Genomic DNA, 27,298 nt, shown 5'->3' on the forward strand with positions numbered 1-27,298 from the left:
AGGCTATTTTAATTCAATTCACTTGCACAGTCACAGGTAGGACTCAAAGTAGCGTGCGTAGCTTTATGCTAATGTGTTTCAAAGTGGGCCTAAATTTGGTTCATGCAGGTTTTATCATCAGAAATTGCTCAAAAATCATTATTTTGATAGTAAAGCGCTTCTGGATATTTTATTTTCCCTATAGGCTACACTGCAATAATTATGTGTGAAACAGCTGGAACTAACCATGAAAACATGTTATCTGTCCTCAAAAAGTTAATGTAAAAGAAAAATTCATTTTCTGTGAATATAGTGTCAGCGTTCGGCTATCATCCACTCTTCTATAGGCAAGAACAGGTTTAATGAAGATTAGAACCAGAATTGCACAATATGTGCACCCATACTGGGGACTCACACTATTTAAATCTTCCTATTATGTATATTATATAGTATACTCAAAGACAACTCACAGAGATGGGTCCTTCCTTTGTTTTCCTGGATCACAGACAACTTGACAGAAAGGCCTCAGTTTGTCAGATAAGATGAGATAAGATAAGATAGTGTTTATTTGTCACATGCGCAGTTACACACAGTACAATGCACAGTGAAATGTATTTTGTACCTGCAACCATATATACACACACATATAAATAAGAAGAATAAAAATAAAAATAAGCAATTCACACTATACACTATATACTATACTCTATACACACTTTACATGTCAGGTTGGGGAAGTGTTTCTGGGACATTAACGAGCAGCACGGGGGCTCCACAGGGCACTGTCCTGGCTCCATTCATTTTCACACTGTATACAGCAGGCTATACCATTCTGAGTCCTGCTTCATCCAGAAATACTTGCATGACACTGCCGCTGTGGCGTGTATCATGAATGGACAGGAACGTGAATACAGGGATCTCACATTTAACACCTCTAAGATGAAGGAAATGATAGCAGATTTCTGAAGATTAAGGCCTCCTCTACAGCCTGTGGAAGTTTGTGGGGTGGACGTAAAGGTGGGAACAAAATATAAATATCTAAGTTTACACCTAGATAATAAACTAGACTGGTCCGTGAACGTAGATGAGATATATAAAAAAAGGGGCAGAGCGTCTCTTTTTGTTAAGAAAACTAATCTCTTGACATCCGCAGTAAAATGTTGAAGATGTTCTATCGGCAGGTGTGCTGTTCTATGCTGCAGTCTGCCGGGGTGGCAGCATCAGAAACAAGGATGCAAAGAGACTGGACAAACTAGTGAGGAAAGCTGACTCTGTAACTGGAGGCAGACTGGGCACACTGGGAGAGCAGGTGGAAAAATGCACTGGCTCTGGTAGGGTCAGACGTCACATGCCGTCCTTAACAACTCTGATCACCCACTTTATAACATCTTTATGGAACAAAAAAATAATGGATCATCTTTTCTGCTAACCTGAAAATAGACAAGCACCTGTAATAACTCTGTTAAAATGGCAGAAACAGCCTCTGATCATTACACGCCTAAAAAATAATTAAAAAAAAAAAAAAATCGACTACATTTTTACTGTTAAAAAGAACAAACAAGTGACTTTCTTAGCTTTCCTGAGTCAATTACAGGCTGTCGAAGAGACAGCATGTTGTCTCCTCGAGGGGGATCTGCATTTTTTTTCTTCCCCTGGTTTTTCTGAGTTGTGCCACTGGTATGCCTGGAAGGTGCAATTACAGCCTTGTGTATGAACTGGGAATTTCTTTAACCCGACTTTGAACTGGAGGCTGCATCCTTCTTAGAAAGCCAACACTGGCAAATATATATATAAAAAAAATGGCCTGACAGATCACAGGCTGTAGTGGAATTTTTAAAAAAAAGGAACTATGATGAGAGAGGAAGGGAAGGAAACAAGTAGATCAAATATTGGTACAGCAAGAGGGAGAGATGAGAGAGAGAAAGCAGGAGATGGGTGAGGGGAAATGAGTAATTAAGGGAAGGAGGTGGAGACGAGCTGCAGAGCTCTACTGCGTAATTAGTGGCAGAAGGAGGCGACACCTGCCAGATGATCACTCCTCCTCTTCCTCCCTTTTACAAACAGACAGATCCTGATGAAAAAAGTAATGACAGTAGAAAAAAAAACATGTAAAATCTGTCATCTAATAGCTGGTCAGACGCGTTCTTTTGGAGATCCTCCTCATGTACCACAGGCGGATGTACCACTATGAATAATGTAAAAGGAAGGGGTGGAGGACACTGGGCGTGAGCGCAGGCAGGGGGAGGAAAAAAAAAAAAAAAAGAGGGGTAGTTCCTCCCCCTCCTTCTCTTCACCACCCCTTTTCTCTTTCCATTCTCCTCTCCACCCCCTAGCTGCCGGGTGCACTGCAGAAGGTCAGTGAGAGAAGGAGAGGAGAGAGGCAGAGGGAGACGCAGGGGTGGGGAGCGTGGATGTACACGAACATGCCGACGGGAGAGCGTGCGGACGAGCGATGACAGCCATGCTGAGCCCAAAGATCAGACAGACCAGGAGAGGTAGGTTCACTCGCTCTGCCCTTCACATGGACAGCAGCTGCATCACCCTGAACTGTGTGGTGACACATCATGTCACGTCTCACAGGGACTATGCTGGGAGTTTTAGAGGCTGTATTACTGATGCGCTGTGCACTTTTAATAAAAGAAAGTCACATTCTTCTATACTTTGGATTTTATGATTTCCTAATATGTACGGAGAAGCACTTTTTCTCCCCTCCATCTGTTTGGCACATATTTCTGAATGAAGCGGTTGATCTGCCCACACAGGGAACCTCTCGTGTACATTAGCAATCTACTACAGCTGGTCGATGCCGCCGGTGTGAATTCTATTAGGAGGAATGATCAGCATCTCTAGTTTCATCACTGCGGCGCTCAGCACTATCAGGCTGCCGTCAGCTGCCGCTGATGCTGCAGCCGTGTGTGCGCTCACACTTGTGCATGTGTGGAATGTGTGCGTTTTTGTGGATGGATGCATTAATATGAGTGCTAGCGTGTGCGTCTGTCCCCCCCCCCCCCCCCCCCCCCTATTTCTTCTTTGGCACCAAAATCCACGACTACAAGTTATACAACTGGATCTGATTAGATAACATAAATAACTCTGGAGAATGTGAGAGTGACGTTTAGCTGCTGGAGTGGCACAAAGTGGCAGAAGAGACTCAACTGATGTAGCGAGTGAGAGAAAACCACTGTATATATTTTGTACGTGATCATCTTTTGGTCTGCGTTTTCTAGCATTTTGGTGAATGTTTACTTTTACGAAGCAAGCAAGGAAGTCTAGAGAAGAATATTTAGTACAATCTAAGGAGGTGAGAACACCTCCCATCCTCGCTGCACTTCTGAGACAGTGAAAATTAAACAGCTTAAAGCCAGTATGTGAGCCTGTGTGGGACGCATTCTCTGCATACTGTCTGTAAATTAGTGCTTCACTGCTGACAGCATCACATTTGTTGCACACAGATGCATATCACGAGCTGAGTTAAGGTCACAGTAGGTCAAGAAGGGACAGGGCACCAGCCAGTGTGCCGGTGACACTGTGGATGACTAAGCTGCTCCTACTGGTAAGTTAAAGAAGACACCCGTAATATAAATTAATGATGTGTCACACATGTATTGATCATTCCTGGCTGCTAAATTCATGAGGGCAGAAGGTCAGCCTATGTAAGCCATAGCCTGTATATAAAAGATGGCTGTAGTTACCGCGTAGACGCTCACTGATTTGTTCAATTTTAGTGGAAACATTTTAGCAGTTGCAAGTTTTTTTTTTTTAAATGGAGATGGCTGCACTTGGTTGACAGGCTAGCACTAAGGTGTAAGCATATGCACTAAGCTAACTTTTGCTAACATTAAAAAACGGTTTGAAAAATTACTGAAAATACTTTTTTTTAACTACAGCAGAATGCTAAATAAGATGAACTGCAGTCTGCTCTGTTATTATGCATAACTTTAATATGACATGCACATGATTGAAATGTTGGCAGCCTGACCCTCGGTGTGAAACTAGAAGGAATGAAAAATAAAATGGAGAGCTATAAGAATATGAGATATACATATAAAAATAAATATGAGGTATCAAAGTATAAATATCAATAACACAAGATACAGTTATGGTCAGATGTCCAATGACCTTAAATTGTTCTTCCTCCAGGGTGGAACAATTTTATAGCCTACATGCCTAATAACCCTAAAAACAAGAACCGGGTGAACAAGCTTGAACTCACCTTGGATTCCTTCCAATCTACACTATAAAGACCAAAGCTGTCTTTGTGGATCAGGGTATGGAACATGTCCATTTCTGTTGGACATATTTACAGGGGAGTCTGCTGGGATTGACTCCCTGTTGGAACCAATCTCAAGTGCCTATTTGAGGAAATTGGCACCACGGTGGCTTTATTTTCTAACCCTAGAAGTTTCAACTTGATGCATACGAGCATGTGTCGTATACAAGTTGTCCTGACAATGTCCTCGATACAGTGTCGATTTGGGTTTTAGAGGTATTGGTGGCAGTGGTTGGTGCCTTTGTAACAAATTGGAAGGTACCCGGTCAAATAAATTACTGCACATCACCCGGACCCAAGTGGACCTTGTACAGTATTTAGCAAACAGACTGTGCTCTGTATCAAACTGTATCAATCATTCTATCAAGGAAGTAAACAAGAGTAAGTTTCCTTCATGGCCAAACTATCAACTTAATATTATTTACCATTCAGACTGTTTGGATTTAAGTGTTGGCTTTTAGTAGCAACTGCTTCAACCACTAACAAATTAAAACTGTAGTAGGGTTGTGGTTACCATGGCTGGCAACAGAAATAGTAGCAGCTTTAATTGCCCACATATCAGCTGCTTCAGAAGTCTCTTGCTGGGTCTTTCTGATCTGCGTTACCATGGTTTTATGATCAAAGTAATGCAATGTAGCAACAATGACATAATGCCTTTCAAAGAAACATGAATGAACGCCCTCACAACTGGATACTGTGAGCAGGACTGTGGAGGAAAAAAATCCACACGCGTAACGTACATGTGGAGATGATAACACGCACCCACCAGTGCAGATCAGTTCCACCCCACTGCAGTTTTAACATAACAGGCTGTATATTATTTGCCACCCCCCCCAAGCCTGTCAAGTAAGGCTACCACACACACAAATAATGGTTAACACATTAATCAGCAGTGATAGGCCAACATATTGATGCACCTGTAACTCCCTGTGCTTTTTTTTTTTTTCCACAAGCCATAAATCACTAGACAAAAACCCGATTAATGAAATTGGATTCCTGCAACATGCCAACGTTCGTGCTTGTGTGCATGTGATTTAGCCATCAGTGCAGTGCTGCTGAGCTACTCTGGAGCACTCGCCCCGCCATGCTAATGGATGCACTCCTCTCTGATGTGCATAACAGCCTTATATCAATTTCCCCACTGGTGATAAATATACAGCTCCAAATCGTATAAAGTGACATCACAGGCAGTGTGTGCGTTCAGGCATGTGTGTGAGGCATCGTGTGTCTTCATGTGTCATACCACTTGTGCTTTGTTGTACGTCTGCAGACAAACATTTGTTCACATTGTAGCATTAGTTCCGTATGTGCCGCTGGTGAGTCCAGGACAGGGCACCCCGTCTCTGCTATTTTGAGGACTGTAGGAGTTTCAGTCTCTTTGAGTTTGTCCATTCCTGTGGCTGAACAATCAGCATCACTGCTGCCATGTTTATACACGGGCAAACTGGATGAAGCTACATCATCACATAGTTTTGCTTTGTGAAGCTTTTTTTAAGGCTCAAATTAGCAAACATTTGTACCCATCTGCTTATATTATGGTTCTATCTTTCGCAAAATACAACACAGTCTAACAACCCAGCAGTCCTACAAATTTCATCAACACTGGGTGATTTATTAACATCCAGTGTCAACATGCACCTGCAGTGGGTCCTATGAACAATATGTAAACTATTGCCCAAAGCAGGGATGTCATGAAACCAGAAATCTAATAGTAACTTATGTTACTTACATTAGTTTAAATATTGAACATAGCTGATTTCACAACAGCAGTGCCAACTGTCTCAAAAAAAAAAGCTTGTAAGGATATAAAACAAGTACTGTTCATTTTTTGAATTTTGCTATTGAAAGGTATCGCAAGTGTAAGTCCTGGTGACATCCCTAGCCCAAAGCATTTGTAAAGGACTACTTTACAAAGGATTGTACTACTAATCACAGTAACCTCAGTTTGAAATGGACCAATGAACCAGTAATAATTCAAATAAACTCAGGAAGGGATGTCCATCATTTTGTAGCTGATGCATTTGGCTGCCAGTGGTCATTCATGGCTCCAGTTGCCAAGGTAATCCTCTAATGTCTTTACATCCCTGTTATAGGTCAATCGACCGTAGGCTATCCTTTGTTCTGATTGGTGGTTGCTTCAGTTGCCTCGAAGTGTCTTAAAGCTGAGAAAAGTTTAACCTTGAGGGTTATTTTGCTCGGGCCCATTTTGTTGCTTGAAGTTGCCAGTGTTAGCTGCTAGTACTAAAGGCTCGTTGACATGGGAGCTAATTACTGGTAAACTGGTAAACTACTGTAGCTGCTGAGCTAAAGCTAACACAACTGTAATCTAAGAACATCCTAGAAGTAGTCACAGCAGCTTTCCATGCTTTTATTTTTGATATATCTGACTTAACTATCATTTATTCAACTTGTTTTGCTTTGAACAACAAGTTTTATCAAGAGACATGTTTGTACAACCAACCTGACTTAAAAAGCACAAAGTATACAGCTAATAAGGTACAATAGCTTCCATCAGCGGTGTACTGAAAAGACAAAGATTATTACTGGCAAACAGCACAAAAAGTTGTGTTTTCCAAAGCAGTGTACAGTTCACGTCCTGCTTTGACAATTTTTTTTCCACCCAGAAACACCAACATTCATGAACGAGCTCATAACTGAGTATGTTCATCCGGTGTTTCCACAGAGCCACGCACTAAGAATTATTCCTTTGTGATGGTGAAATAAGATAATTTATGTAACTGAGAGCATGCATTATCATTGGGGTAGGTCATGATAAACAATAATGGGTATACTGTACATCTACAAACAGTCAAGCATGATGATGATAATGATGATGAGCCCTTGTAATTTGACTCAGCGCTTCCATAACCGCACTGAATTGCAGTGATTGTGTATAAAGTGCACTTTTACAACAAAATGGCCTTTTTTCCAGCATTGTAGTTGATAGTTGTAGAAGTGACCACAGACCAGCTCCACCCAAACCAAGGAAGGTCTGAATCACTCTGAGTAGAAGGTCCAAATTGGCGCAGTGGGCAGTCGTGCTTGATACACACACACACACACACACACACACACACACACACACACACACACACACACACACACACACACACACACACACACACACACACACCAAAACTCAGTTGCTGTGACTCAGGCGTGAATCATCGCGTATGTTCCACTGAGTCCATGATCGAGGCAGCTTATGTGTTGAACAGTGGTCCTCTGTTATGAACAGTGGCAGGTTGAGGAGAAATGGAAAGACCTGAGGGATGGGATGTGGTGAGAAAACACAGAAGTGTCAAGAAGGACAGTGAAGGTGAGTGACACAATTAGCAGCAATGTGACGGAGACAGCAATGATCCTCGCCGAGGTTTGACTGTTGTGTGTGCACTGCTGCTGCTGCTGCTGCTGAGTACACGAGATGCTTAACAGTCACCATGTTAAAATGAATATCAGTATCACACAGGTGAAATCTGCGTAGGACCAAAAACCAGTCTGAAGTAGCAAATTTAAAAGGCACAGCAGTCAAGGCAGCACTAGAAAATCAAGCTATCAAAGAATGGTGACAGCTACTGAAACCATAGTTTGGGATTCAAAAATCTTAAATCTAAGAAAACTAAAGTGATAAACATGTCTGTGCATGATAGCAGACATATTTCCATTCAAGTAATCCTCGTGATTATTGTGCTTATGTTTAACATTAGCTTGGCAAGAGGAAAAGGCAGCTGCAGAGGAAATGCATGTACAGTACTGCAATTAAAACTGACACCGTTCTCATAAATAATGAAAATAACTGTAAGTGTAAAAGATTATATGCAACCAATTAAAGTTCATCTCTTCTTTAACAAAGACTGCTAAAATGTGGCGCCAGTGGTGACAACAGGACTCTCCTTCATGTGCATGAGCGTCGCGTGCTCTCAGAGCAACACAGCGTTGATTCAAAAGGAGAGAAGAATTAGAGCGAGTCAAAGCAAGAGAAATGGAGGGTGACGGGCAGAGGACTGAGAATAAAGAGCCTGGAAACACTGGAACTGTTGGCGGGGGAGAAGTTAAAAAAAAAAAGAAAGCCAAGCTAGAGGAGAGAGCGGTAAGACAAATAGAGTTGAGTCTGCTGGTATTAAAGATTTTATTAATTACTTTAAAATGTTTTAAAATGAACTCAACAACAGAATATGAAGAAATACGAGTGTGACGAAATGTCACAGTTGTCTTGCATCGTGTTGCAGAGATACCTGCCATAATAAGCAGCTACAGCCCCGGTCTGACCCGTCTTGTAATGTGACGCTGTTCCTCAAGAGGTGATCATGAGTCCAGTGCAGCGGCGCTCTGAAAAAATGGTTACAGGAATTAACATCCACGATGTTTTCCACCACTGGAGATGACTCTTTATAAAAAAAAGGAATTCATTTTTATGTTTAACCAGCATCACTTCCTCTAGTCTATGCAGTTTTAATCCGTTATCTGTCCTCATGAGCCATGCATCAACCTACCCCTCTAAACAACCCAATCAGAGGCACCGCAGGGCGGGCCATAACTTTGTAGAATTCCTGTCATTTGAAAGTAAAAGCCATCTAGAGCATCACACATCGATTCACGCCAGTTTTTACCTTCTTGCTTTGGAAAACAGATGAAATCATAGCTGATTACAGCCATAGCCCAGGAGGCTTCCTGTCAGATGGCCAAACCACCTCACTGTCGACTGGGCAGTGATCAGGGGTGGAGGCCCTGGTGGGCCAGTTCCCAGCTTCCAAAACTGGCTTTAAGCTGTTTTAATGTTTGGAAAGTTAGCTGCTTCTTGAAACACAACTCAGATTTGTTAGAACAGCTGAATGTTCAGCTCATAGTCTAGCTATCTACCACACTAAAGCAATTTCATCCATCCATCCATTTTCTTCCGCTTCTCCGGGGCCGGATCGTGGGGGCAGCAGCCCAAGCAGAGAAGCCCAGGCTTCCCTGCCCTCAGCCACCTCCACCAGCTCATCCGGAGGGACCCCAAGGCGTTCCCAGGCCAACCGAGAGATATAATCTCTCCAACGTGTCCTCGGTCTGCCCCGGGGCCTCCTCCCGGTGGGACATGCCCAGAGCACCTCACTCAAGAGGCGCCCAGGAGGCATCCTAGTCAGATGCCCGAGCCACCTCAACTGGCTCGACCAATTTCATATAACACACAAACCAGAGTACTGGCTGTGTTTCACCAATTTAAAACAGATCTTTATTGCAGCCTCACAACACAAACTGTTCCAAACTGGCCATAATGGCCTTTTTCATACGACAGTGGTGGATACACTACCACAACTCTCTGCTAATAAGCTGCTCTCCTTTGTTAATAGTTTTTGTTAGATTGTGAATGATAATCTTACATATTATTATATCCCTGAGCAGCAGCCCAAACACAAACACCACAATGCAGCACCTCTGCATCTGTTGCCAGTGTTTTCCAAGTATCTGCACACACATTCAGAACGAAGGAGCAAGCTAACCATGAAAAGCTGGATTAAGCCATCTAAAGGGGTAAAATGACACCGCTCTTAGTCAGAAACCAGGGAACATGCAAAATTGCACAATCCCAGTGAAAGCCACACACTGAAGCAAAACTGAAACCATGTTCAGCAAATTTTAAAACTGTTTTCTCAGACAGCATTTTGGAGACTGCTGAATCTGTGTGAGTTCGAGCAACAGCTGCACTAGCAAATTATTCTTATATAAACAGCACATTAAATCACAGCGGCACCACTAAAGGTGGCTTACAGAGCATTTTAGAGCATTGTAAGAAAATTATTTAAGTCCAGGCAGCTGTCGTGTGCTCTGTAAAACCCTCTGAATGCAACCAGCTTATTAAAAACACACACACACACACACACAGAACAGATGCCACTTTAAGATGATCTGTTTTGGCCAACTGAATACTTACCCATTATGTTACAAGGGGGAATTTCCCTACTTAAAAGATGACTCCACAGCACACCTGGACCCAACTTTGCTTAAGCATTAAAAAAAAAATAGATGGCTACACCACATCTCTGAGCATCAACAGGCTTTTCGGGGTGTCAAAACAGGCTGTGATGTGCAATAAAAAAAAAAAGATATGAGTTATGGTCTTTCAGCTCGATGTAAAGGCTGGAGGTAAAGATAAGGGACAATAAAAAATAATAAAAATTGATTTTCTTCCCCGTCCCATTAATCCATCCTCTTTCCTTGCCTCGGTGCCATTGATTTCATGTATGTGTGTGTATGTATACGTGTGCGAGGCAGGGGGCAGACACACACCGGCACAGGGGAGGTGGGGATGTGGGTGGGGGTGGGAGATCTGCAGAATTGATTGCTGTAAATAATACATGATCATCAAATAGCCTTTCACTACTTTGCCTCAGGTTTATTTATCGGTGCCAAACCTTTTTGTAAGCGTGTAAAAATAACGTATCCTTTAAAGTCTGATGAAACACAGGTAACAGGGTGCAGTGACGCTCCACTGTGTCTACAGGAGCTTTACTTAAATGTCAGCGCAATAACTACAAACATGACATTATTTAACCACTGATGTCATACCAGGAAAATCTGAGTAGCTCAGTGGCTATAAAGCCGCCACCCACTCCCTTTTAAAACCTGTCCTTGACTTGAGCTCAGGTTACACACGTTTATTGAGAATCAGTCAGTCAGCCAGCCAGCCAGTCAGTCCCATGTGGTCCTATTATTGCAGCTCAAAAGCCCCAGCTATTCTGCTGGGTTGTACCTATACACAATACGTCTCTTCCAAGGACCTCTGAAATTGAAGGGGGGGTATCCCTGTCACCCGAGGCTATATGTGTGTGTGTGTGTGTGTCCTTATTTGTTATGTCTGCAGCCTCTCTGCAGTCCCACTCCCCTTCATGTGGAGCTGTAGCAGCCTGGGGTAAAAAAACTAAAGCTGTTAGAAGAGCACTGTGTGCATTTAGGATAAAATAAATAAGGGATAAATACACCTACTAGGTAGCAAATGAAAAGACAAACAGCAAATAAATATTCTTCAACCTACCCACCCCCCCTTAAATACACTTAAAAAATGTGTGTGTGTATGTCCTCAGCCAGGTCCAAGAGCATGGTGATGAGCGAGGTGTCGCGAGGATCGTGCCGGCCGGCCTCCCCCAGCCTCCAGGAGGGGGCGCTGAAAGCTGGCTGGCTGAAGAAGCAGCGCAGCATCATGAAGAACTGGCAGCTCCGCTGGTTTGTGCTGCGCTCGGATCAGCTCTACTTCTACAAAGACGAGGAAGAAACCAAACCGCAGGTAATACTTCAGGCACGCTCACACACAATGGAAAACACTCAGAGTACGGTGAAATTAAAAACCAAGCTGAATCAGTCCTCTGTGGCTGGTGTGATTACATTTACGTAATGAGGTGCATTAATGTAAACAATTTTATCTGGAGCCTTTAAAAGCAGGTGTAAAATCTGTAGCTGATAAGTGGAAGATGATGGATGGATGGATAGAAACTGAGTACCCCCGAGCAAGTGGTATCATAGGAACTCACTGCAGCGTTTGGCCACTATTTAAATGGAAAGCATCAGCATTTATATTATTTTCAACATGTGAGGACTGTGCTTGGTTTAAGCCATGCAACAGTTGAGCACTGGACTTAGACTCCAATTCTTAGAAGTGAATCCAGTGCAAGTGCCTTAAACCTGCATTCATTCTATTTAATGGCCACTAATGCTGAAGAGCTTACAGGCTCAGTTGCTAGTTTGAGGTAACAGTGAATAGAACATTAAATCTGTTTGGTAAATTAAAGTCATCATTAGAGTCAGAAAGGATATGCTTATCCAGGATAGGCTTACTAGCCAATGACATGTCAATCACAAGTCATTAGCAAATGAGCGTGCTCAGTTTGCAGCTTCATTAGAGGACTTCACAAACCAATGGGTGGCAGCATAGCAGCTAAAAACATCTGTTATACTGTTTTTGATTCAGCACAGATGGCACTCCGAGGCTGTTAGGTAGCTCACCGGTTGGTTTGTTTCTGACAGAAATATATCAGATATGTCCTGTCAGTTCACTTGTCCAGTGGCTTCATTTCAGACCAAATACCTGTGAAACTCCATTCAACATCAGCAGTAGTACCATCTTAGACCCCAGTCACACTGGCATAGAGACCAGTAGGAGACCATCTGGCAACCAGTGGTCTTGAGGGAAAAGTGCAAAATCCCCAACTGGTTGGGCGACAATCTGGTACAAACCACAGCAATCACAAGGAGACTCCAGAAACAAGATGCCAATTTTTCGGTCGGCGACTGCTGGGTGCCAGATGATCACAGACCTGTTTCTAGGCCTGCGTGATATCACCACCGGCATGGCTTTAAACTATTAATCTAATTTAATTTATGTTATAGATGTATGTCTGACTTCATACTAAATTTAAACATTTTTCTATCTCAATAATACATGTATGGCAAAGCATCAAAGCTCCACCTCCTAATGGTTCTTATACAGTAGTTAGAGACGTCAAGGCTTTGGGCTAATTATGCACAATGAGTGACCTCTACCAACAGTAATACTGTATGTGATTTATTATTGTCAGATGGAAACAGTGGTAATGATAACTCACCGCACTCACCAGACATTTCAGTGCATTAGAACAAATAGCAGAGCAGTGTGTGACGCCTGTCTTCCTACTCCATTAGTACATCATTGTAAAAATATCTACAGAGTAAATCTCCAATCAATCCCATTGCTTCTTCATTGAACGGCATCTTTTGCTGCAAATAGCTGACTCTCACTTTCCTATTATAACACGACTTCCTACAAATGTCCATAATTATCACTTTTCTACAATCTTGGCAGAAATTTTCACACATTTATTGATTGCTTTAGTCTCTGATTGGTGTGACTGCAGTTCAAGTAATGCTGGCACCAGCTGTCTGCCATCTCTGTCTCACACACACACACACACACACACTACATCTACACAGTGAGTGACGTCTTCCCCACTTCTCTGTCTCCAGTTCTGTGGAGAACAAATGACTGAAAGCTTTGACAGACAGTCTTTAATCAGAGCTTGCCAATACTCATCCAGCCTATATTGATTTGCAATGGATTCAAGTCACATGTACTGTATGGCTCGCTGCACACACACAAACACACTTATGCATACACACACACACACACAGAGCCCCCTCTGACAGCCGGTTGTGTGAAAAACTGTGATTCTGGCCCTTTTTTCCACCCTCTCATCTTTTAATCAATAGGAAACCTGAGGCCGGGAGTGTGGTCGGGGGTGGGGACGCGGGTGGGGAGGGTGTAGTCCGATCGCTGCAACAGGACATGACTGCCCCACTGCCAAGATGAAAGGATGTGATAATTGGTGTCAGGAAAGGCAACACTGGCAGAGGATCTGTGGGGGTTTTCTTTTCCTTTTCATCATGTGGGGTTATATCCACTGCTGAACAAATGGACTCCAGTTATCTGACAGTACACAGAGGGGGACCACCATTACACAATGACTCTTTGGCTGTAATACACAAAGCTTAAATTAAAAAAAAAAAAAATTATATATATATATATATATATATATATATATATATATATATATATATATATATGTATGTGTGTGTGTGTGTGTGTGTGTGTGTGTATATAATGTTTTGCTGCTGCTTCCTTGCTTGCTTTACGTCCAGTTCTGGCACTGATTAGTTTGAAGGGGCATCTGTTTAAAGACCTGGGCATGGCACGTGCTAAACAATAGGAGTCTAGGATGCTTCATCTTTGGGTCTGGGCGCATGGTACCAATCAGTAGTACTGCGTAACGTCCATGTCTAACAGCGCACTAGCTGTTTGTCTTGCCTTGTTGCCAATGTGAGATAAAAGTGTGAACAAGTGCTGAGAGGCCAGGCTGGAACAATAACTGCCTGGCATTCATATACACACAGGGTTAAAGTAGTCGTTTCCATGTCTGTTTGCAGCTGCTTGGAAGCATCTGGACGCAGTTCCAGAATAATTAGCTAATACTGCAGGAAAGGACAAACGGCGCCATCTAGCCCACGGTTTTAGTCTATCCTACTTTTCTGCGTGATTTGTGTTCTCGGGTTACGTGTTGCCTTTTCTTAGTCATTCATCCTTGGCCAGCTACTTGTGTTATTCTGAGCACATAGCACCCTTGGGACACCCATCCTGCCCTGCCCCTGTGCTCCATCCATCCACAGCTTCCACCCCTTTCCATTTGTTGCCACGGCAACCACTGCTGGCGACAGCCCGGCCCTCGGGCTGAGGCTGTTTGGCAGACTCTTCTGCCTGTTTGATGGAGGATGCCAGTGCGGAGATTAACGGGGCCGACCTACAGACGCTGGCATCTCTTCACAGCTCACTTGGCCCTAAGTTCTCTGGGCTAAATGGGTATTGATCTGGATAATGTATTCTGATAATCTGTGTGGGTCCCTGTTCAATCACAGGAGGAGCTGCTTAAAATTTTAGAGGGGCTAAGAGGTGAGTAATGAGGAAAGATGAAGAATGAAGGCCAAGATAAATCAGAGCAGGGAACTAAGTCAGACATAACTGTGAAAAGAGGCACTCTTTGAGTGTCCGAGTAAATTTGGGGCTCATTTGGGGATGTTTCTGGAACCAGTGATACCCAGTCCTCCTGCATGCCTTATAGATTTACAGAGGCAGGTGTTGTTGACAAAGGACTGGAGATCCTTTCTTAGACATGGCTAGCAATCACTCCAGAGGTGGACCGGACAGGCACACCTCTTCAAACAATACAGGGCATGGCACACTTGCCCAAGTACAATCACAATCAAAAGAACTGGGAGAATTATGAATTGCCTAATGGGAGTACCCCATTTATTCAGATCAGTCCAAATGGTGTGCCGAATTTCAGCTAATAAATGATGATCAGTAATGACTCAGACTTTACAGGGTTAAACCTTAACCTTTGAAAACATGACACAGGTTAGGGTTAGACCTCAGAGGTTAAAGCAGGTACTGAGATACCCTACCCATCTGTGATCAGTGAGTCGCAAATCAGTTTAAAATTGGTTCACAAACTTGACAGAACAATTTTTAAAAAGTAAAAAAGAAGAGTAAACAGTGAAAGCAGACAGAAAGTGGAAACTAAGAGAGACTAAGGACATCATCACATCTGTGCTGGGTAACTATTCAAAAGCTTCTCTCTGTATGTTTCAGGGCTGTATACCACTGCAGGGATGCCAGGTCAATGAGCTCACAGCTAACCCAGACGAACCAGGAAGGCACCTGTTTGAGATCATACCAGGTGAGATCTGCCAGCTTTCTCCTCTTCCTCTGCCCCCCTGATTCTCTGCACACTTATCACAAAAAAAAAAAAAGCCTGCAAGTTTCCCAGTGTGGGTTTATCTCTGTGCTCACCGCCTCAGCCATGGATCCTGTTTTACAGCAAAGGATGCAAATGTGTGTTAACTACAGGAGGCAGTAGGAAATTCCCATCAGTTGCTGATTTACATGTCAGTAATTTTACTTAGTTTGCTTTTTTAATTAAAAATAAAAATTAACTAATAATTATTTTGCTCTCTCCCAGCTGTTATAGTCCACATTACATTTCCCATCCACCATCTCATATCTTCTCACATACCTACACGTGTGCATTGTGCCCAAACTCTAAATATTAATTCTTTAGTTGCTATTCCATCTGGTAACACCAGAGAGCGCTGTTATCCACAGTAGTCAGCCTCCTTGTTTAGCATCTCTCGACCTCAGGGCTGGTGGTTTACCAGGTTCTGGTGTTATATTTCTAGCTTGTGGCACGTGAGCATCAAAGTCAATTACTGTGTGAAAGTAGCACAAAATAAAACAGCGAACTCGCCCTCCATCATCCCGAGTCGCTCTAGGACGATAGATTTCAGGACTGTTAGTGAGCTGTCACGCTTCCCATACAGAAGCGCTGCCTGCAGCCAACTGGCCTTGCTAGACTGACCTCACATGGCTTTTCAAGGTTTCGCTCAATCAATACAACACAATTTTTTATGTCTTGAAGGTGACATTTGTCACGGTACTTAACTCTTTGTGGAACAGATTAAAACAATACCATCATCTGCCCTGACTTGTAAGTTTAAGGACTTATGTAAACTTTAAGGGATTTGCAACATTAAATTCAATGTTAAAAAACAGAATATTAGCGTGCTGGGATCCTTGGTGCAGAAAGCAGATATTGTGTGTATTTATCTCTGTGCAGTGCTGACACATATCAATGCAAACAGAAAGAAGGAAAAAAAGATGCATGCATAAAATGGGCCCGCAATTAAATAAACATGGCACTACAGGTATAATCTCTAAATCAGGTCCTCTAACCTATACTGCAAATGACCTTTGTCATGGTTTGGCTGTATAATACTCATTCTGTGAGTGTTTGCTTGGAGGACCTTTCTTCTGTTTAAAATGGCCAATCTGTCTATGTGTTTAGTTTACGGCCAGTCAATATGGTAGATGGGTGTGAACCCCAGGAAGCTCTTAAGAGCCCTGAGATGTGAGAGGAGTGTAAGAAGGACAGACAGAGGGCAGGAGAAGAGTGTAAAGAGATGGGTGGGATGGACAGGAGGAGGGCAGTGAGTCAGTGGAGACTAAGACTCGACAGAAATTATGATTGGGTTCTTCGTAGGAGCACGCATGTTGAGTGCAACTGTAATAAAGGATAATCGGGATCAATCTATATAAGTGATGTTTTCCCCCCTGTGCGTAACCTGTGACGGCTGCACGTGCTGTTTACATCATGTCAGATACGGTGGCTGCCCAGGAAAGAAACACGTGCTCCCCGCTCTTTCTTCCTCCAGCCTGTAATCGGCTCAGTGTGATGAAGGTTTACACGCTCCTGTTTGTATGAAATGAACAGGCTCGGAGATTTGAGACCGTACACTGTGTTGGAGTAATGCTTCACGGAGGCTTCCTCTCATTTTTGAAGCAATCGTTAATGTGTCTGTCCATGTGTGCAGCCAATTTCACCAAGCGGTCCCGCTTCAAACTAACAATAATGAGCTCACTGATGCGCTTTTACTCCACTATAACATATTTAGTGGCATGCAGTGTTACTACACTGTAATCTCTGTTACACAACTCTTGTTAAATACAACAAAATGCAAACTAAACTGACAGATTTTGTTGACATTTATAGGTCTGAATCTACAGTGGGAACCTAAAAATGTTCATCTGTTAAGTGGCAGGTCAATTTTAAGGGTATTGTTATTAAGCGTTTCCTAATTTTTCACTCATATTCTATAACAAGAGCGCCGCTGAGCGTCTATGGTGTAAATTTAAACATGCTAGGTCGCATCATTCTCGAGTTATGGCCAGTGTTAAAGTTTTTGTGGAACAGACGCCGACACGAAGGCTGTGACAATAACCTCGACTTTTTCTTCAAACAAAGCCAAGCAAAAAATTGACTATATTTATATAATGCTTTTCTGCTCACTCTGAGCACTCAAAGTGCTGATTTACTTCATTCAGACATTTATACAGCACTTTTCACTTTGCCTAACATTCCCCGATGGATGCAGCACAGGGTTCAGTATCCAGCCCATGTCTGCATGTCTTGGTTTGATATGCAGACTGGGATTGAACCACTGACCCTCAGATCAGTAGTGTGTGTGTGTGTGTGTGTGTGTGTGTGTGTGTGTGTGTGTGTGTTTCAATGGTCCTGCTAACATTAATCATTCCAAAAATTTGGTATGTATGTGCATAAATCTCAGGCTTCAGACTCCTCTGAACACTTAGTTTAAGGCATTTTTTTCTGCTTTTGGTTTTGTATGATGTCAATAAGGAAATGTGCCTAATATGGTCACATCAGGCACACAGTTCTGGTTGTGAGCTTCAAGCCTCGATTCAAAAGACGGCTGGCCTCGTGTGGGATTTACGGTCCCAGGTAGGTAGTTGGTAAGTTTGTAAAGCTCTGCATAGGACCAGGACCTTTAACCTTCAGAAGTCTAAAGCCTTGATTATAATCCACTGCAGACACAAACAGCTGGAGACCTGATGGCCGAGTAGTAATTCCCGTTACATTTCTTTGAAGTCCATTTTTAAGTCCACCAGCCGGGGCGCATTCGACTTGGCAGACGAGTCACTGTTGTCACAAAAAACAGGCATTCATGTGGTCCGCAAAGACCCTCACCGTCTGATGAAATAGCTCACATCACTCAGACCCTCTAGCAGACTCGCAAACATGCAAACTATAATCATTGGTGGCAACCACAACCCTAACCACAGCCCGACCTCTAACCCAACGCAAGCAGAGTACCTCATTTTTGTTTTCGTGAAATTTTTCTCCCAAGTCCTGGAAATCAGGGAACAAAGAAAACAAACACCTGACACAGCCTTATATTTCTCTAATATATAAGATTAGTGTAGGGTTAAGGTTAGGGTTAGCACCTATGCTGGCTCCCACTCCAGAGGGTTAAAAGCTTGTTTCAGACAGACGATGCCCTGAGGCGCTGCATTAATGCCCAATATGTAATAAAGATCATTCTGAACTCTGAATCATGCAAAGCTGCTCTATTAGATTTCAGAGAATATGCCGCTTTCATGGTCATAGCACAATAAATAAAGCACATTTGTACTTTTCCCACTGGTTTTTATGACTTGTACACCAAAAAATGTATCAAAAAAGACAAACCAACTGCAGTCCAAATTCACTCTCTCCTTTACAGTGGTTAAGTGGAGTGTGAGTTAATATGTTCCTTCACATTAGGGTTCCCCTTGAATTTTTGCCCGCAGGCTGGAAAACGAATTGTTTGATTGTAAAGGTTTAAAAATGCATCATTTTGAACTATGGCTGTTTGCAGGCATGAGCAGTAGAGCTGCACACACTACAACCGTGTGGGACTCCTGCACTAATAACCCCTCCATATGAGGTCAGTCCAGAGATGAAGGTGGGGATTTTTGTATCAGTGCTGATAAATCAGCGTCTGGCTTTACTTCACTTTCAGCACTCTCTTGTCTGCTGTAATAGTAGCCTTGTCTTTCAAGGGAGCTCAGAGACCTTGGCTTTTCATCTGGGTCATGTCATTGACTGATAGACTCTGCTTTGGAGAGACTGTGTGTGGGTGTGGGTGTGTATCCAGCTACAGGGTAAATCTACTGGTCATTCTTTTTGTGGCCATATGAAGCCAACTGTATTAGAAAAGGTAGACACAAAGCAGATACCAGCAACACAATAAACCCCATGCAAGCAAGTAAGTAGTGTTGAATGGTTTTCAGTGCTTGACAAATGTTAAAATGTCAGAGTCATAGCAGCCTACATTTATCCTGCATCTCTGCAGGCAGCTCTCTCCTAAATGTCACGTAAGTGGAAGCAGAAAGAACTCCACATTCCTTTTGGCATTTGTCTGAAATAACACGAGTAGTTCAGCACGCCTGCAATTAAAAACTGGGCGTCCATTATGTTTTTTTAATCAGTATTTACTCCAGAGAAAGCTAACAAAGCCAATTCAACAGTCATGTGCCTGAGTCTGAATTGAGCTTATCATAAAGCCAGCAGTCATGAGGGAAATAGGCAAATAAGTGGATCTCTTAAATTATTCTTGGGGATATTAGCCCTCTATTGTGGCAGAGCGGTGCAATCATAAGCCACCTGGACAACGACACACGCGATTATGGCTGTGCAAATGTGATAGCTTCTGCCAATTCATTACTGTGGGCTAGACACTCACGCAGCACTTCACCCATGCATGGATAATGTGTACGCACACACACATACATACAGGATTTTTGTGTGTTTCAAAAGCAGTTTGGCCAAGAAGCAATAAAAAATCCACATCACAATCTACAGTCGTGATTTCTGAGCTTAAGTAAAGAAACACACAGTTCCCTTTACACTTTGACACAGTTACATGTTGGGCCCCCATGGTAATTCTCACTATGATTTTAACTGAGTCAACATTGAAAGATGCATCACATTTTTAAAAAATGGACTCCAGTATTTTATAGTAGGATGCGTCAAAAATAAGTCTTTTGCTTCTCTGATGGCAACAGGATAAGAAAAAAAAAATCCACTTTCTAATTGGCACACAGGGTTAAATAGATCGAGGCATTTCTCTAGAAAGAACAACATATCTTTTGGTACAGCTTATAAAAGAGATATGTATCAATAACATTTTTAAGTTCCGTCTCATTTAAGGAAGAATCTGCCTAACAGAGCCTGATAGGCACTGTCTCTTTTCCATGTGTGTGTGTGTGTGTGTGTGTACATGTGTGTGTTCGCATATGGGTTTGTTTGACAAAGACTGGAGGACAGCCCATCTCCCAGATACTGCACACTCAGAAAGAGAGAGAGAGAGAGAGAGAGAAAGACTTGCTACACTCCTCCTCAGGGATTTGCTTCTCCCCAGGGGGGCTGAGGGAACGGACCTGCTGCCCACACTGCTGAATGCGAGACACAGGAACAGAGGAATGAATGAAAGGACAGAATAAACGAGTGAGGAGTAAGAGGCTGGGCTCGTTTGACGGGGTTTAGTTTCCGCTGGCATCGAGCATGCCTCGCTGGCAGGTTCTGGCCATCGGTGCTACCTGTGTACTGATCTGCTTCCAAACGGACTCTGTGGTGGCGGAGGAGCCGCTCCTTCGAGGTCTAGCGTTAGGCCGGAGCGAGCGCCTGCCCCGGCCTACGCCGCTCGCTCAGCCATGGGGCCGGTCTGCTGTAAACCGGACAGGCTGAAGAAACAACATCTCCAAGGTAACGGGAAACAGATGCTGGAGATTTTTTACAAGTGTAGCAGACAGTGAGGTGGAGCGCCCGAGCAGCTTTGAGACTGTCAGATTTACAGCATGTTTAGAACTTTTATTTACGGCTCTTTTTTCCCACAGAACTAACGTGACTGCTCTGTCCTCCTGCCCCACAAAGAACACTTTTAACAGATGGTGGGTTTTTTTTCAAATTTTCTGCAGCTCAACAAGAGCGACTTATATGAAACACTTTGCTGCAACATTACTTTTGCTTCTGCAAAAGAGGATGAAATGTTGGCTCATTCCTCACTGAAACTTTTCTTTTACTTTAATCTGCTCATTTTTTACAGACTGACTTCTTTATCTTCCTTTCTGTCTTGGGTTTTATATCCTCATGAGCAAATTAATGTGACTCGGCAGTGACATGCATGACTGAGAGGTCACTTACACACAGCTACTGGTAAATTATGGATGTTCCTGTACTGTAATGCGTGTTTGGAGACTACAGCGTATGTGTGTCTTTGGTTGTGGTTAGTACTGCTACAGTCTGTAATAGCTTGTCAAGTCTATAGATATCTGTAGACAGTGTTTTGGCTGGTGCCGTGCTGTTTTTTGGAGACAGAAGTAACTTTCTTTGGATGAGATAGTGAAGTGCTGTAGCCTTGTGGATAAGTTAACAACCCCCCCGCCAAAAAAAAAATATTAAAGTTCTTATTAAGGAAGAAACTATCAATAGAGACCAAAACTGCTTTCTGTAGCAGGATGTGAACATGCTTTTTAATGCTCAAAGGTTAGGCATTTTAACGTGGGAGTCTATGGGGAATTTTGCTTTCTGGAGCCAGCCTCAACCTCAAGTGGCCATTAGAGGAACTGCAGTTTTTCAGGAACTTCATTTTTCAGCTCAGGAGGCTGCCACTTGGTCATAGCACTAGTTGATCATGTAGCCATGATTAACTGTATAGTTAGTCCAGAGTATCACGAAGGAGAACATGTGGTGTAATCTACTGTTTCCCATAAACTACAAGTTTCCCATTCACCAAGTTTCTCCCTGTCTCACATCATAATAACAATCAGCTTAGAGGTCTTATAAAGGTCATCTCCGTCCACTTCACAGAACCGATCATCAGCCACATCGTTAATAAAGGACTGAAGAAACACACAGTAGTACAGAGTATAAAAATCATGACAATCTGCCAGACCTGAAGAGCCTAGCTAAAGTTTAGCTTCTCTAAATAAACTTTTAAAGTGTAATTTAACTTACTGAAAAAAGTCTTTTCTTCTTAGGAGTCAGATGAGATCAAAACACTCTTGTACCAGAAGGCTTAATATGACACTAGAGCCAAGAGAGAGTTCCTTTAGCTGTGCATAAAAACTGGATGTAAGGGCAAATGACCTAATAAGCACTTTCCAGAGATAAAGGAAGTCCACATAGCTAAAAATCACTGATTTTACTCCTCAGCCTGAAAAAAGCTGATGGGGTATTGTTGTCACCCCACCAGGCGGGCGGTGTGGACGCCTAACTTTGTGAAGAACAAGGTTTATCAAATTGATACCATAGGTGTATCTATTAAAAATCTCAGACAAGTTCAAATCTCAGTGACCTTGACTTCAAGGTTGGAGGTCAAGTTTTCTGAAAATCTTATTAATGCAATAACTTGAGAAAGACGTGACCTATGATTTTCAAACTGATACCATAGATGTATCTATGAAAATATGAGTCGATGAGCGAGACAAATTTGAATATCAGTTACCCTGACTCCAAGGTCAAGGTCAGAGGTCAAATGCCATAGGTGTATTTACTCAGGAAACATTTCATATAGGCTTCTCATACTGTTAGCTCAGCTGCACCTACTGACAATCTTTGACACTTTGGAATTTGGCAACATTGATACAATTGATGCATTTTTTTAATTTTGCAGGTTTTTCAATGGCACAGCTGCAGGTATACCAGCACCACAGTCTTTTGACAAAATGGCATCTTTTTCATAATGATAATAACCCTTCTGCTGCCAGATTGCTCTAACACCCTGTACAGGGTGACCCCGCCTCTCGTCCTATGACAGCTGGGACAGGCTCCAGTTATAAGCTGCCAGCTAATGTTAGGCTCGACTGTCTTAAAACTGTCCGATTAACAGTTTGATTACATTCTAACATTGTATGAGCGTTCATTCGCAAAGTGTCCAAGTCCAACAATGTTAGATCCACCTCAAAGAAATTTTCGCTAACGCCGGCTAGCGGCAGCTAACAGACGCTAATAGCAGCTAACTGCGGCAAAAAAGCAGCCCTTACCTACAGAGAAGTTCAGAATATCTTCGGTATCGCTGTCATCGGACAGAAAGTGAGCTTCACTCACTCATATCGGACTTCTTTCACAAAGTTTTACAGCCTCCTCCAGAGTAAATAGACATGTCATGGACACCCGGCATACTGACAGCTGAGATAAACAGTGGACTAACAGCTTCCACTAGCTATAGATGAATGATAGCCAGAGCTGTTTGTCTCACTGCGGCCACCATAGCTAGGATTCTGCACTTGACTTTGGAGGGGTAGTACTGACACCTAGTGGTGATTTTACACATTGCAACTATGAAACATTTATAATTTCATAGTCGTCCCTTTTGTTTATCTGCAAAAAAAAGCTAACTTGATCTGCTTCTAATTACACAGCTTGTGCTCCACCGACCTGTAGCAGCCAACAGAGAGCAAAAATACTGTCTCACTTCCAGGTTAGTTTAGGTTCCACGAGCCTCTGAAATGCTCTAAAGTTACATATAAGTCATCTGTTTTTCTATGCGGCTGTAAATAAATCTCACTAATTAATATCTGGCCCAGGACATTAGAGGGGGCTCACTGTGTTCATTTGAAGCTCAATATTTTTATTCTGGGACTCCACTAGAGTAACTTCATATGATTCACTGTTGGAAAAAATCTTCACCTGTTTATCTTACGCAGACCCTTTATGCCGTTCCTTAGTCCATCTCCTGTTTGAAACAAGCTGCGTGAGCTCATGTTTCTTCAACACCCCCTCCCTAAAAGCCCACATTCTTCTGATTGTCCGGCTTCTGGAAGCTCACTTGGGGGCCGTACCCAGTGTTTGTAAGCACTACTGTCTATATTTTATTGGCTGTTGTGCCTGAAACAGATGATGACACCAGCTCATTGCACAAGATAAAAGCGGTGTGAAACCGGAGCTTCTGGCTCACAGGGATTACTTTTATTCCTTATTTGAAAACTTTTAACACAAACATATTGAAGCTCTATATTTGGCTTGTTCTTGACTGGCTTGCAAGTATTAGCCACTGGTAAACCTATGTTCAAAGATAAACCAGGTTTCATTTAGCAGCATTATGTCTGGGCTGTATGTGTATTGCATGTGGTCAATGAGAATAACCGCTTAGCCATTTTCGAATAGATGAAATTGAATAGGTATCGCAAAAACACAAAAAAACTTTACAGTGATATATTCAAGATCCACTGTCGAATATGTGGTAATAGGTCATCAACACGCGGGCAGGTTTTTAAAGATTTTTGTAGCAGACGGCTCCATTCAGATGAACAAATTTGCTTGTAAAAATTTTAAAATGATACAAAGATGGTTGAAATTAATGTATATCATCCATAGCAAAATAATACATAATTTAAGTAGCCCAAAAGCCAGTAAAAACAAGTGGTGTGCTTATCCTTTAAAGGGTTAACGAGCTCCTCCTGTGGAGTTTTGGGCTTGTCCACCACCTTCCTCTCCCCATTAGGCAAGATCTTGCATGGAGCTCCAGGCTGAGGATGATTGATGGTTGTTTTATATTTCTTCTGGGATCAAATAATTATTTCCCCCGCTGTAGGCTGGTAGTTAAAGCCTTAATGTAATCAATAATGGAGTGTTACTTTTGCTGTTGATTAATTACATCTCAAATGGCTATTACGTGATAAGCAATTAATGCCAGCAAAATAACTGGTCAATTTTCTGTAATAACAAGACAGTCTCAAATTTGAGCACTGAAATGCACTAACTGGAAACAGGATAAAAATATATGTGAGATAAAAATGCTGAGGAGCCTCAAACGTAGCAGGAATTGCACCACCTCTACTGATTGCAGGTATCTCAACCCACTGTGACAGTTTACTAAGTTCAAACAGTGACATTAAGAAAGGAAAACTCTTGTTCTGGACTCTAGAATCCACCTGCCCTCCTCCGCTCATCCTTTTCACTCCTTATCTTTTATTTAACAGCATCTGTGAGCTTTCTGACATTTAAAAACTGAAGCAGTATTTCTCCGGGGTATATCTTCAGTGAGCACAGGCGATCCTAACGCAGCAGCTTTACGCACACGTGCTGCAAACGTTCAACCCCCCTGCAGGCTCAAATGTCAACCTCGGTCTGATGTCTGTGTGGAGGGACTAAAATCAAATTCATCACAGGGAGCTGAAGAGGAAAACCCAGTTAGCTGACCGTCTGTGTAAACCCTGCAGTAAGCGCTATCTTAACTGGCTCCAGCAGGGATCTTTGTATGCCTTGTCAATCCAGGCTTGGATGTTCCGGTGGTTTTGATGTTTGTTGGGTATGGCAGGGTTGATTTTAAGTGGCTCTTTAATGTCCACATCTAATTTGTCTCTTCTCTCGTGGACTCATTCAGGACTCATGCTAGGATCATACTACATATTATGTGCTCATTAATAAAAGCAAACTAGTTAATAATTGTGAATAATTTCCTCACAGTATTTCCAGACAGTGGAGCAAATGTGAAGACAGGCCGCGGTGTGTTGTTCATCACGATGGTGTGAATTTGAAAAGCTGGGTGACGATGGCACTTAGCTTTATAGCACTTCTGTTTATATTTGGGTTCCCTTCTCACAGCTAAATGACTATAACAGCAGCGACTGTGACTGCGTATCAACCACATGCCTCAGTGCAGCTGAAGGAACCAAGGCTGAAGAGGTCATAACAAGCTGCATTTACTTTTTTTTAATGTAAAAGCTGATGATATTTCAGTGAAAATCAAGCTGCCTTGCATTCTTATATCAACAGACTGAGTCTGCAGTCTGATGGGATTTTTCTTCAACATGTTTTAAAGCAGCTGTGAACTTTGCTGGTGTTTTGCATGCCTCACTAACGGCCTCTTGATCCCAGTCTGTCACAGTGCAAAAAGCTTGTCTGGACTCCTCCGCCATCTAGTGGTAAAAAAGCCCAACTTTCTGAAGCGCAGTGATTTTAACCTGGTTTACTAAAGTAACAGGTTTTCTCCTCTGGTTTAAAAGCATTTAATACACAACATTTGCTGTGGTAATCAACATTATAATATAAAATATGCTTCATAAAATAAAATTTCACCTTGAATTCACTAATCCCTCATCTAAGCTGCAAAAACAACACCTGCTGCCTTTGAAGGTTATAATATTAAAGACTAAATTAAGGCCCTCAGTTCGAATGATACAAAAAGGAAAAACATTACAGGTGATACACTTCTTAATTGGATTTATACAAAATTTTAGGTTTCTACTTTTCTCAAAAAAAGGGGGTGTTTTTAGATGTTTTTCTAGTATCATTTATCTAGGAGTTGGATGAATTTTTCTTTTTTTTTCACATTCAAGCTTTAATGTCTGTAAAACAATACACCTGATTTGGAGTATTTTAAAGAATATTATGTCCTTTGTATATGAGAAGCTGTAAATAAAAAATCAGTCCCCTACCTGCAAAATTGTGGTTTCTTCAAGGCTTCAAATCAGCTGTCAGAGATTGGACAACCAAATATTTTAGGTACTTCAAGCATCCATCATTCTGTGTGGAGTTACATGGGCTACACTCATGAGCCCAAATTCACAGAGCCACAGTATCAGATATTTACCCTAAAAGATTTGAAGGCTCTGACTCGAGCAGTTTTCTGGATATTGGGATTTTTAAATGAACACCGCCACCTTTATCCTTCATCCCTTGAATGACTTTGTGAAAACTAATGACAAAAACTAATAAATTATCACTCCATCTAAATAAAAAAAAAAAAATGCACTTCACATATATAAGAAGTTGTTGTAAAGCCTGGCAAATGTCACAGGCTAGACAACAGCCATAGTGGATTGCTAGCCACTGACACTGACAGAGCTACAGAAAGCCCTTAGCATGTACCTGAGTAAATGAGGGACAGTTAAATTATCTTTCTGTGTGCAGAAGAATGAGAAGGTCCACGATGCTTTTTAATGTGACAAATTAGCTACTTGGCGGTTCCTTAGACCTGCGTTGCTTCTTCAAAGGGATAGCCTGAGGCAATAAAGTATGGTCACTGTACGCTGATGACCCTCCTTTATATATCACCAGTTCTTGAAAGTATTATTTATAACTTCAACTCGAGCGGCAAGTTCTCTGAGAGAAAATGCCTTGTTGATGTCAGGACTTAGAGAAGAACAAC

The 27,298-nt window shown here is 42.3% G+C and overlaps 1 protein-coding gene across 2 annotated transcripts in view; it reads left to right on the forward strand.

Annotated features, from left to right (window-relative positions):
* Positions 1–2,332: 2,332 nt before the first annotated feature.
* Positions 2,333–27,298, forward strand: part of arhgap22b (Rho GTPase activating protein 22b) — a 33,052-nt gene continuing 8,086 nt past the window's right edge. Inside the window, exons 1-3 of one of the 2 annotated variants that reach the window (XM_030755157.1) lie at positions 2,333–2,474; positions 11,314–11,513; positions 15,402–15,489. In XM_030755157.1, the coding sequence (XP_030611017.1) occupies positions 2,432–2,474; positions 11,314–11,513; positions 15,402–15,489 (331 nt within the window). In that variant the 5' untranslated portion in view covers positions 2,333–2,431. Of the gene's footprint in view, positions 2,475–11,313; positions 11,514–15,401; positions 15,490–20,822; positions 20,911–27,298 lie in introns of those variants that run through there. The other variant, XM_030755158.1, reaches the window with a different exon arrangement.

Source organism: Archocentrus centrarchus, chromosome 19 (assembly GCF_007364275.1).
Source record: "Archocentrus centrarchus isolate MPI-CPG fArcCen1 chromosome 19, fArcCen1, whole genome shotgun sequence".
NCBI lineage: Eukaryota > Metazoa > Chordata > Actinopteri > Cichliformes > Cichlidae > Archocentrus > Archocentrus centrarchus.